The 11,916-nt window shown below is 47.2% G+C and overlaps 1 protein-coding gene across 1 annotated transcript; it reads right to left on the reverse strand.

The window, feature by feature from the left end:
- Positions 1 to 1,256: 1,256 nt before the first annotated feature.
- LOC147087142 (NACHT, LRR and PYD domains-containing protein 3-like) lies at positions 1,257 to 8,636 on the reverse strand. The gene is made up of 6 exons (XM_085978061.1): positions 6,799 to 8,636; positions 3,069 to 3,164; positions 2,757 to 2,927; positions 2,446 to 2,616; positions 1,516 to 1,683; positions 1,257 to 1,344 (listed from the first exon to the last, which is right to left on the reverse strand). The coding sequence occupies exons 1-6, from the start codon at positions 8,634 to 8,636 to the stop codon at positions 1,257 to 1,259; spliced, it is 2,532 nt and encodes an 843-aa protein (XP_085834187.1).
- Between the last annotated feature and the right edge of the window lie 3,280 nt (positions 8,637 to 11,916).

An 11,916-nucleotide genomic window follows, 5' to 3' on the forward strand; every position in this document is an offset into this window, starting at 1 on the left:
GGTCACACAATGGGAGCAGTGACGTCATCACTTGGAATGGTCACACAATGGGAGCAGTGATGTCATCACTTGGAATGGTCACACAATGGGAGCAGTGACATCATCACTTGGAATGGTCACACAATGGGAGCAGTGATGTCATCACTTGGAATGTTCACACAATGGGAGCAGTGATGTCATCACTTGGAATGTTCACACAATGGGAGCAGTGATGTCATCACTTGGAATGTTCACACAATGGGAGCAGTGATGTCATCACTTGGAATGTTCACACAATGGGAGCAGTGATGTCATCACTTGGAATGTTCACACAATGGGAGCAGTGACCTCATCACTTGGAATGGTCACACAATGGGAGCAGTGACGTCACCACTTGGAATGGTCACACAATGGGAGCAGTGACATCATCACTTGGAATGGTCACACAATGGGAGCAGTGACGTCATCACTTGGAATGGTCACACAATGGGAGCAGTGACAGCATCACTTGGAATGGTCACACAATGGGAGCAGTGACATCATCACTTGGAATGGTCACACAATGGGAGCAGTGATGTCATCACTTGGAATGGTCACACAATGGGAGCAGTGATGTCATCACTTGGAATGGTCACACAATGGGAGCAGTGACATCATCACTTGGAATGGTCACACAATGGGAGCAGTGATGTCATCACTTGGAATGTTCACACAATGGGAGCAGTGATGTCATCACTTGGAATGATCCCACAATGGGAGCAGTGACAGCATCACTTGGAATGGTCACACAATGGGAGCAGTGACATCATCACTTGGAATGGTCACACAATGGGAGCAGTGATGTCATCACTTGGAATGGCCACACAATGGGAGCAGTGATGTCGTCACTTGGAATGGTCACACAATGGGAGCAGTGACATCATCACTTGGAATGGTCACACAATGGGAGCAGTGATGTCATCACTTGGAATGTTCACACAATGGGAGCAGTGATGTCATCACTTGGAATGGTCCCACAATCAGAGCAGTGACGTCACCACTTGGAATGGTCACACAATGGGAGCAGTGACGTCATCACTTGGAATGGTCACACAATGGGAGCAGTGACAGCATCACTTGGAATGGTCACACAATGGGAGCAGTGACATCATCACTTGGAATGGTCACACAATGGGAGCAGTGATGTCATCACTTGGAATGGTCACACAATGGGAGCAGTGATGTCATCATTTGGAATGGTCACACAATGGGAGCAGTGACAGCATCATTTGGAATGGTCACACTGTCACACTCAGTCTGGGTCTTGTTCCCTGCAGTAACTCCAGCTGTTTCCTTCCGTTTAAACGGAACTGATTCTCCCCCAGCCTGAAACAGATTAAAGATTAAACAGGAATTAATAGATTGAACATCAGTGTAAATAACCGCGAGACTGGGGTTAATATTTCAATATTAATTACAGACAAATATTACCCAGAAAAGTGACTGAATCCCACTGATATTTAATCGATTATATTAAACATTAACACAACCGCTCACCAGATGTACTCCAGACTCCGGCAGGTCAGTGTGAGGCGGCGGATAGCGGGGACAGATCGGTCTGTGAAGAAGTTTGATCCCAGGTTCAGAATCATCAGTGAGCGTTTTGTACTGAGAGCGGAGGAGAGATTCTCAGCACTAGAATCTGTGAGACCGACACCATCCAGGCTGGGGATCAGAGAGAGAAATAACAGGAATCAGAGTAAATCCCCAGAGTTTATTAATAACACTGTTACTGATACTGATAATAATGTCCAGTGTCAGACATCCAGTTATTATAAACACAATCTCACACAGACTGGTACTTACCGCAGTCTCTGTATTTTACAGTCTGGGTTCCTCAGAGCCACAGACAGTTGTTTCACTCCTGAATCTTCCAGCTTATTATAACTCAGGTTCAGATCCATCAGTGAGCGGTTTGTACTGAGAGCGGAGGCGAGATCCTCGGCACAAGAATCTGTGAGACCGACACGATACAGCCTGGGGATCAGAGAGAGAGAAAACAGGAATCAGAGTAAATCACCAGAGTTTATTAATAACACTGTTACTGATACTGATAATAATGTCCAGTGTCAGACATCCAGTTATTATAAACACAATCTCACACAGACTGGTACTTACCGCAGTCTCTGTATTTTACAGTCTGGGTTCCTCAGAGCCACAGACAGTTGTTTCACTCCTGAATCTCCCAGTTTATTATTACTCAGGATCAGGTCCGTCAGTGAGTGGTTTGTACTGAGACTGGAGGCGAGATCCTCGGCACAAGAATCTGTGAGACCGACACCATCCAGCCTGGGGATCAGAGAGAGAAATAACAGGAATCAGAGTAAATCCCCAGAGTTTATTAATAACACTATTACTGATGCAAATAATGTTCAGTGTCAGACATCCACTTATTATAAACACAATCTCACACAATCTGGTACTCACCGCAGGTTCTGTATTTTACAGTCCGGGTTCCTCAGAGCCACAGACACTAGTTTCACTCCTGAATCTCCCAGTTTATTATAACCCAGGTTCAGATCCGTCAGTGAGCAGTTTGTACAGAGAGCGGAGGCGAGATCCTCGGCACAAGAATCTGTGAGACCGATACCAAACAGACTGGGGATCATAGAGAGAAATAACAGGAACAGAGTAAATCCCCAGAGTTTATCAATAACACTATTACTGATACAAATAACAATGTAGAGTGTCAGACATCCAGTTATTATAAACACAATCTCACACAGTCTGGTACTTACCCCAGTGTCTGTATTTTACAGTCCGGGTTTCCCAGAGCCACAGACACTAGCTCCACTCCTGAATCTCCCAGTTTATTATTACCCAGGTTCAGATCCGTCAGTGAGCGGTTTGTACTGAGAGCGCAGGCGAGATCCTGGGAACAAGAATCTGTGAGACCGACAGCCCACAGCCTGTGGATCAGAGAGAGAAATAACAGGAATAAGAGTAAATCCCCAGATTTTATTAATAACTCTATTACTGATACTAATAACAATGTACAGTGTCAGGCATCCAATTATTACAAACACAACCTCACACAGTCTGGTACTTACCGCAGTCTCTGTATTTTACAGTCTGCGTTCCCCAGAGCCACAGACAGTAGTTTCACTCCTGAATCTCCCAGTTTACTGTCACTCAGTCTAAACACAAACAGAGAGAGAGAACCAAACTGAATTGAAGCCCGGAGTGTAATGATATCAGCAAATAGAGATGGTATTTGCCTGTTCGATTATGATGCCTTAATAGCATGTTTGCAGGTATTGATTGCTTGCGCCTGACCAGCAGAGGTCATGTGATCGAGACAAGCAAGGCAGTGGAGTTTAGTTTCAGTTTTGTTCTAAATGCATCACAAGCATAATGTCTCCTGGAAATGGTATATAAAGAGTTGAACAGACTTTAGATTAAAAGTCATTCTCTTTCATAAATGTCTCGTCATTGAACCCACAGAGAAATCAATACACGGAGCTGATGTAATTTTCTCTCTGGGATATTACAGCAATCACTGAAAGTATTCAGGACATTAATCACCCGGTTTCCCCTCGCGATTTCCCACATGGGCGGATAGGGGTGGGTTCGGGTGGGACTGGGGTCGGTGGCGGGTCGGGGTCGGGTGGAGGGAGGTGCAGGGGTTGGTGGTGGGTGGTGGGTCGGGTGGAGGGAGGGGCCGGGGTCGTTGGTGGGTCGGGGGGTCGAGGTCGGGTGGAGGGAGGTGCCGGGGTCGGTGGTGGGTCGGGGGGTCGAGGTCGGGTGGAGGGAGGTGCCGGGGTCGGTGGTGGGTCGGGGGGTCGAGGTCGGGTGGAGGGAGGTGCCGGGGTCGGTGGTGGGTCGGGGGGTCGAGGTCGGGTGGAGGGAGGTGCCGGGGTCGGTGGTGGGTCGGGGTTCGAGGTCGGGTGGAGGGAGGTGCCGGGGTCGGTGGTGGGTCGGGGGGTCGAGGTCGGGTGGAGGGAGGTGCCGGGGTCGGTGGTGGGTCGGGGGTCGAGGTCGGGTGGAGGGAGGGGCCGGGGTCGGTGGTGGGTCGGGGGGGCGGGGAGGGGTATGGTCGTGTCGGGTGGGGTCGGGTGAGGTCGGGGTCGGCTGAGGGCCGGATGGGGCTGGGAGAGGTCGGGTGGGGCCGGGGTCGGGTAAGGTCGGGGACCCACTCGACCCACCACTGATGGTGCCCGCTGACCCCTGTGAAATTCCCCCCTCACTGGAAATGTATCTCACTCTGTCCAACAGCCCATATATTCAGGGACTGTCCATTAATGTATTTATTAAATAAAGTGCTGTCTGTGTGAAGCCTTTAAATGTCCCTCAGTCTGTCTCAATCCCTGATGATCGGAATTACCTTCCTGGAGCTCAGTGACCCGCCTCGTCATGTTTGGAGAAACTTATCTCATTTCTGCTGCACCTTAGATCCCGGGCTTTATGGGAATAAAGTGATTTTCCCAGAATTAAAAGATAAAGCGGTGATTCCCTGTACTTTATACTCTGAGCAATATATTAATCTGTATAATATCCCGGGGTGAGTGATATTGTGAAACGCTAACTGCTGCTGTAAAATCTGTCCCCCAGGATTTTATATAACAAGGAGAATTTATTCTGAATTAAAACAGGAAATGCTGGAAATACCCAGCAGGTCAGGCAGCATCTATAGAGAGAGAAACAGAGTTAATGTTTCAGGTCAAGGACCCTTCATCAGAACTGGAACAAGTTACAGATGTAACGGATGTTTAAGCAAGTGTAGGGGCCGGGAAAGGTGGGGGGAGCGGAGGAAAGAACAAAAGGGAAGGTCGGTGATAGGGTGGAAGACAGGAGAGATTGAAAGACAAAAGGGATGATGGTGCAAGCAAAAGGAGATGGTAATGGGACAAGTTAAGTAACAAAAGATGAATCTAGTTGAGGTGTAAATGTCAATGACAGAATCATCAACAGCTGTCATACGAGAGAACAACAAGGAAAAGGAAAAACAATAATGAAACAAATAAACTAGGGGCTGAGTTTATAGACTGAAATTGTTGAACTCGATGTTGAGTCCAGAAGGTTGTAAAGTGCCTAATTGAAAGATGAGGTGCTGATCCTCGATCTTATGTTGTACTTTGTTGGAAGAGTGTAAGAGGCCGAGAATGGAGAGATCAGAGTGGGAGTTGAGCAGAGAATTAAAGCGATAGGTGACCAGAAGCTCGGGGTCACACTTACAGACTGAGCGAAGGTGTTCCACAAAGCAATCACCCAATCTGCATATTTCTGCCCAATGAAGAGGAGACTGCATCGTGAGCAGTGAATACAGTGTATTAAATTGCAAGAGGTACAAGTAAATCGCTGTTTTTCCTGGAAGGAGAGTTTTGGGCATTGGACAATGAGAAGGGAAGAGGTAAAAGGGCAGGTGTTGCATCTCCTGTGCTTGCACAGGAATGTGCTCTGGGAAGGGGAATGTGTGTTGGGGTGATTGAGGAGTGGACCAGGTTGTCGTGGAGGGAGCGGTCCCTTCGGAATGCTGAAAGGGGAGGTGAGGGGAAGATGTGTTTGGTGGTGGGATCACGCTGGACATGATGGAAATGGCGGAGGATGATCCGTTGAATGCAGAGGCTGGTGGGTGAAAGGTGAGGACAAGGTGAACCCTATCATAGTTCTGGGTGGGCTGGGAAGGGGTGAGAGCAGAAGTGCAGGAAATAGAAAGGACATGGTCAAGAGCCATGTCAACCACGGTAGAGGGGAGTACTCAGTTGAGGAAAAAGGAAGACATGTCGGAAGCACTGGTGTGGAAGGTGGCATCATCGGAGCAGATGCGACAGGGACAGAAAACCTGGGAGAATGGACCAGCATCCTTACAGGAAGCGAGTTGGGAGGAAGTGTATTCCAGGTAGTTGTGGGAGTCAGAGGGCTTAGAGTGAATGTTTGTCAATAGCAGCCTTAGAGTTTATCCTGCCCCGTTACAAGTTTTAAATCTCCTTGCACACCTAGATTATAGGGGAGGGGAGTCTCTCACTTTATTCCCATTAACTGGCTCTACATTTATTTCAGGTGTAACTGGCCCGACAGTTTTTTTGGGGGAATTTTCGGAAGTTCCCTCCCCTAGTGTGGCCTCACACAGGGGTTGGATTATGGGGAATTCCCGGGTTCACTTCCCCCGGTTTACCCAGGAGCCGCCCGCTGTGTGAGTGGCCCCACCGCTGGCCGGTGTGTGTCTGCACTCTGGTTAGATTGGAACATTTTCACCGGCAGGTTTAAGATCCTGAATATTAATCTTTACTCAATGTTCAGGACTGTGAATAATTGTAAACATTTACAGCTGAAAGAATTCCCGATTCCCCAATATTCCCAATCCAGGAAACTACCCCCTCGACAGGACACAGCCTGCACGGTATTGGAGTAAATATCGAACTGTTAGTGATTTAAACTTGGGTTTCTCTCCTGTTTCCAGTTGAAATGGTGGATGTGGAAAACATTTTAAATTAATTTAATCTTTACTGCCGGATTATATTCTGTGTTTACATTCTGCTGTCCAGCTTTATTAAAGATGACTTATTGTAATTAAATTATCAGACTCTCAGTCACCTGTATCTGCTGATCCGATAAATGCTGTAAAATCCCTACTTGTTCACAAGGATCCATTTTAGATTCTCCAGTCCTTAGGGAACAACTGACCGATCCTCTTATTATTGGTCACATTTGTGTTGAATCCGCTTCTCTCTGGTTTAACTGAACTGTTTGTTTCCCTACATTATGGAGCAACAGCACAATCCATGACTGTTCTACAATTCACCCAACAGTTAGAGACAAATAAACAGTTAACTTAGCTCCCGGCATTTGTGCAGTACGGGTCCCAGCCGCTGGAGTCCTTCACACTGAATGTTGCAGTTCTGTAGATCGAGTGTTTTTATTGTATCACAGAGTCCAATGACGTGAGACAGGACCGCACAGTCAATCGGGGTCAATGTCAATCCATTAAATGTAAGTGTTTCCACAGATCCCACTGTGGTCCGAGTCAGTGCTTTATTCTGAGACTCAAACAGGTAGTGGAATGTGTTCAGGAGGTTCCTTTTACCAATATTACTCCCTATGTTTCCAATCTGTCCTTCAATCTTCTCCTTCACCCAGTCAATCACTCGGCAGGTGGTTTGATGAAGAAATGGACCCAGAAACTCCTCCAGGGGCCGAGCTGCCTGTGGGGAGGAGAGACCAGCAACAAAACGGAGAAATATCTGAAATCGCCCATCTTCCTTGCTGTGGGCTTCTCTGAGGAGTTTCAGGATGTCCCCAGGATCTGGAGTCAGGAATTGTGAGAGTGCGGCTACAAACTCTTGGATGGTGAGGTGCGGGAATGTGTACACCACGCTCTGGGTAGATTCATCTCTCTCCAAAAGTTCTATCATGAACCCAGATAGGAACTGGGAAGGTTGTAGATTGTACTTGATCAAATCTCCATTTCTAAACGCAATCTTCTTCTCGGAGACTCCTGTGAAGGCCATCTCACCAAGATTCAGTAACACATCACGGGGGCTTTCAATCTCCCGGCCATGGTTTTTCAAAATGTTGTAAATATAGTAGGAATATAGTTGGGTGATGGTCTTGGGAACTCGCTGCTGATTCCTGTCTCTTTGTTGAAAGAAGGAGCCTAGTGACAGACCGAGGATCAAGCAGTAGGAAGGGTTGTAGCACATGGTGTACAGGATCTCGTTCTCTTCCACGTGTTTGAAAACAGCTGCTGCCACCGTGTGATCTTCAAAAAACTTGTTGAAATATTCCTTCCGCTCTTCACCAACAAATCCCAGGATTTCAGCCCAGACACTGATCGAAGCCTTTTCCAATAAATGTAATGCAGTGGGATGGCTGGTCACTAGCACTGAACATCCTGGGAGCAGCTTGTGCTGTATTAAACTGTACACAATGTCAGACACTTCACACCAGTCTTCAGGATCTGTGCACATGTGCTGAGGTTCAGTATTTCTCCGATTGTCAGCAAAATCGATACTGTCCTTGAATTCATCCAAACCATCGAATATAAACAGCAATACCTCTGGGTTCTTCCAGAGCTCCCTATGAATATTCCCAAAGTAAGGATACAGATCCAGTATCAGATTCCTCAGGTTTATTCTACAGTTAATAGCGTTCAAATCCCAGAATTTAAAACTGAAAACAAATTGAAAGTCTGGGTATATTTTCCCAGTGGCCCAGTCATGAACAATCTTTTGTACCATTGTTGATTTTCCAATCCCCGAGACTCCGCTCACTGCTGCTGAACTCACAGACTTGGATCGCCAGAAGATACCCTCGATTTTCTGGAACAAACCGTCTCTCTGGGAAAAACAGCTCTGGAACAACTGATCAGTTCGAATTTTGTCCAGTTCTCTCCGGAGGTGTTTTTCTCTCCACTCTTCATGGTCTCGGCCTCTTACCAGCAGTTCATGTTCTACAAGAGTCCGATCTCGAACAGTAGAAATGAGCGTTAGCTCAGCATATCGATCAAACAGCTGGAAAATCTTAACCTTCTCCTTTATTAGGATAGTGTTCACTCTCAGTATATCAGTTTGTACCCGGAGTGTTTCCTTGTGTTTCTGCTGAACATCTTCAATAAGAATAGAGAGAAAGTGGTTCTCAGTATTATTTGTATTGACATAAAAACAACTTCTCAATGCCATTTCACTATTCAGTAAAATAATGCAAGATTTAATTGGCAATTTCGATAGAGGTGTGTGTAGAAATTCAAACTCAGTTAGTAGCTGAGAACTGTTTCAAATCCTCACGTGATTCTAATAATTACTGGGAAATAGGGCACAGGATATTAGTGGGATATGGACAGAGTGTGAATGATCAAATGTCTGACAGTTTTGTATCAGATTTTGGGCAGGTTATTTGGGGCATTGTGTGAATTGGGAGTGGCACAGACTGTGAATGGTCAAGTGTCCCACTGTTACTGTAGCAGACTGTGGGCAGGTTATCTGGGGCATATTGTGAATTGGGAGTGGGACAGACTGTGAATGGTCAAGTGACCCACTGATACTGTATCAGACCATGGGCAGGTTATCAGGGGCATTGTGTGATTTGGGAGTGGGACAGATAGTGAATGGACGGATGATCCACTGTTACTGTATCAGACCTTGGGCAGGTTATCTGGGGCATTGTGTGAATTGGGAGTGGGACAGACTGTGAATGATCAAGTGTCCCACTGTTACAGCATCAGACCTTGGGCAGGTTATTTGTGGCAGTGTGTGAATTGGGAGTGGGGTAGACTGTGAATGGCCCAGTGTCCCACTGTTATTGTATCAGTCCTTGGGCAGGTTATCTGGGGCATTGTGTGAATTGGGAGTGGGACAGACTGTGAATGGACGGATGTTCCACTGTTACTGTATCAGACCTTGGGCAGGTTATCTGGGGCATTGTGTGAATTGGGAGTGGGACAGACTGTGAATGGTCAAGTGTCCCACTGTTTCTGTATCAGACATTGGGCAGGTTATCTGGGGCATTGTGTGAATTGGGAGTGGGACAGACTGTGAATGGTCAAGTGTCCCAATGTTACTGTATCAGACGTTGGGCAGGATATCTGGGGCATTGTGTGAATTGGGAGTGGGACAGACTGTGAATGGTCAAGTGTCCCACTGTTACTGCATCAGATCTTCGGCAGGTTATCTGGGACATTGTGTGAATTGGGACTGGGATAGACTGTGAATGGTCAAGTCCCCCACTGTTACTGTATCAGACATTGAGCATGTTATCTGGGGCATTGTGTGAATTGGGAGTGTGACAGACATTGAATGGTCAAGTGTTCCACTGTTACTGTATCAGACCAGGGGCAGGTTATCTGGGGCATTGAGTGAATTGGGCTGGGACAGACTGTGAATGGTCAAGTGTCCCAATGTTACCGTTTCGGACCTTGGGCAGGATATCTGGGGCATTGTGTGAATTGGGAGTGGGACAGACTGTGAATGGTCAAGTGTCCCACTGTTACTGTAGCAGACTGTGGGCAGGTTATCTGGGGCATATTGTGAATTGGGAGTGGGACAGACTGTGAATGGTCAAGTGACCCACTGATACTGTATCAGACCATGGGCAGGTTATCAGGGGCATTGTGTGATTTGGGAGTGGGACAGATAGTGAATGGACGGATGATCCACTGTTACTGTATCAGACCTTGGGCAGGTTATCTGGGGCATTGTGTGAATTGGGAGTGGGACAGACTGTGAATGATCAAGTGTCCCACTGTTACTGCATCAGACCTTGGGCAGGTTATTTGTGGCAGTGTGTGAATTGGGAGTGGGGTAGACTGTGAATGGCCCAGTGTCCCACTGTTATTGTATCAGTCCTTGGGCAGGTTATCTGGGGCATTGTGTGAATTGGGAGTGGGACAGACTGTGAATGGACGGATGTTCCACTGTTACTGTATCAGACCTTGGGCAGGTTATCTGGGGCATTGTGTGAATTGGGAGTGGGACAGACTGTGAATGGTCAAGTGTCCCACTGTTTCTGTATCAGACATTGGGCAGGTTATCTGGGGCATTGTGTGAATTGGGAGTGGGACAGACTGTGAATGGTCAAGTGTCCCAATGTTACTGTATCAGACCTTGGGCAGGATATCTGGGGCATTGTGTGAATTGGGAGTGGGACAGACTGTGAATGGTCAAGTGTCCCACTGTTACTGCATCAGATCTTCGGCAGGTTATCTGGGACATTGTGTGAATTGGGACTGGGATAGACTGTGAATGGTCAAGTCCCCCACTGTTACTGTATCAGACATTGAGCATGTTATCTGGGGCATTGTGTGAATTGGGAGTGTGACAGACATTGAATGGTCAAGTGTTCCACTGTTACTGTATCAGACCAGGGGCAGGTTATCTGGGGCATTGAGTGAATTGGGCTGGGACAGACTGTGAATGGTCAAGTGTCCCAATGTTACTGTTTCGGACCTTGGGCAGGATATCTGGGGCATTGTGTGAATTGGGAGTGGGACAGACTGTGAATGGTCAAGTGTCCCACTGTTACTATATCAGTCCTTGGGCAGGTTATCTGGGGCATTGTGTGAATTGGGAGTTGGATAGACTGTGACTGGTCAAGTGTCCTACTGTTACTGTATCAGACCTTGTGCAGGTTATCTGGGGCATTGTGTGAATTGGAATTGGGACAGGTTGTGAATAGTCAAGTGTCCCACGGTTATTGTATCAGACCTTGGGCAGGTTATCTGGGGCAGTGTGTGAATTGGGAGTGGGACAGATTGTGAATGGTCAAGTGTCCCAATGTTACTGAATCAGATCTTGGGCGGGATATCTGGGGCATTGTGTGAATTGGGACTGTGATAGACTGTGAATGGTCAAGTGTCCCACTGTTACTGTATCAGACCTTGAGCATGTTATCGGGGCATTGTGTGAATTGGGAGTGTGACAGACTTTGAATGGTCAAGTGTTCCACTGTTACTGTATCAGTCCAGGGGCAGGATATCTGGGGCATTGTGTGAATTGGGAGTGGGACAGACTGTGAATGGTCAAGTGTCCCACTGTTATTCTATCAGACCTTGGGCAGGTTATCTGGGGCATTGTGTGAATTGGGAGTGGGACAGACTGTGAATGGTCAAGTGTCCCACTGTTACTGTATCAGACCAGGGGCAGGCTATCTGGGGCAGTGTGTGAATTGGGAGTGGGACAGATTGTGAATGGTCAAGTGTCCCACTGTTATTCTATCAGACCTTGGGCAGGTAATCTGGGGCATTGTGTGAATTGGGAGTGGGACAGCCTGTGAATGGTCAAGTGGACGACTGTTACTGTATCAGACCTTGGGCAGGATATTTGGGGCATTGTGTGAATTGGGAGTGGGACAGACTGTGAATGGTCAAGTGTCCCATTGTTACTGTATCAGACCTTGGGCAGGTTATCTGGGGCATTGTGTGCATTGGCAGTGGGACAGACTGTGAATGGTCAAGTGTCCCACTGT

Source organism: Somniosus microcephalus, unplaced genomic scaffold, assembly GCF_052327205.1.
Source record: "Somniosus microcephalus isolate GS21.2 unplaced genomic scaffold, FLI_Smic_1.0 unresolved_chr6, whole genome shotgun sequence".
NCBI lineage: Eukaryota > Metazoa > Chordata > Chondrichthyes > Squaliformes > Somniosidae > Somniosus > Somniosus microcephalus.

Bases quoted from the DNA above. Each gene is read 5' to 3' on its own strand.
- LOC147087142 (XM_085978061.1), bottom strand. From the start codon at position 8,636: ATGGCATTGAGAAGTTGTTTTTATGTCAATACAAATAATACTGAGAAC. The intron at 3,165-6,798 runs GGAGCTAAGTTA...TCTCTCTCTGTT, and splicing joins CCCGTACTGCACAAATGCCG to TGTGTTTAGACTGAGTGACA. The intron at 2,928-3,068 runs GTAAGTACCAGA...TCTGATCCACAG, and splicing joins TGTAAAATACAGAGACTGCG to GCTGTGGGCTGTCGGTCTCA.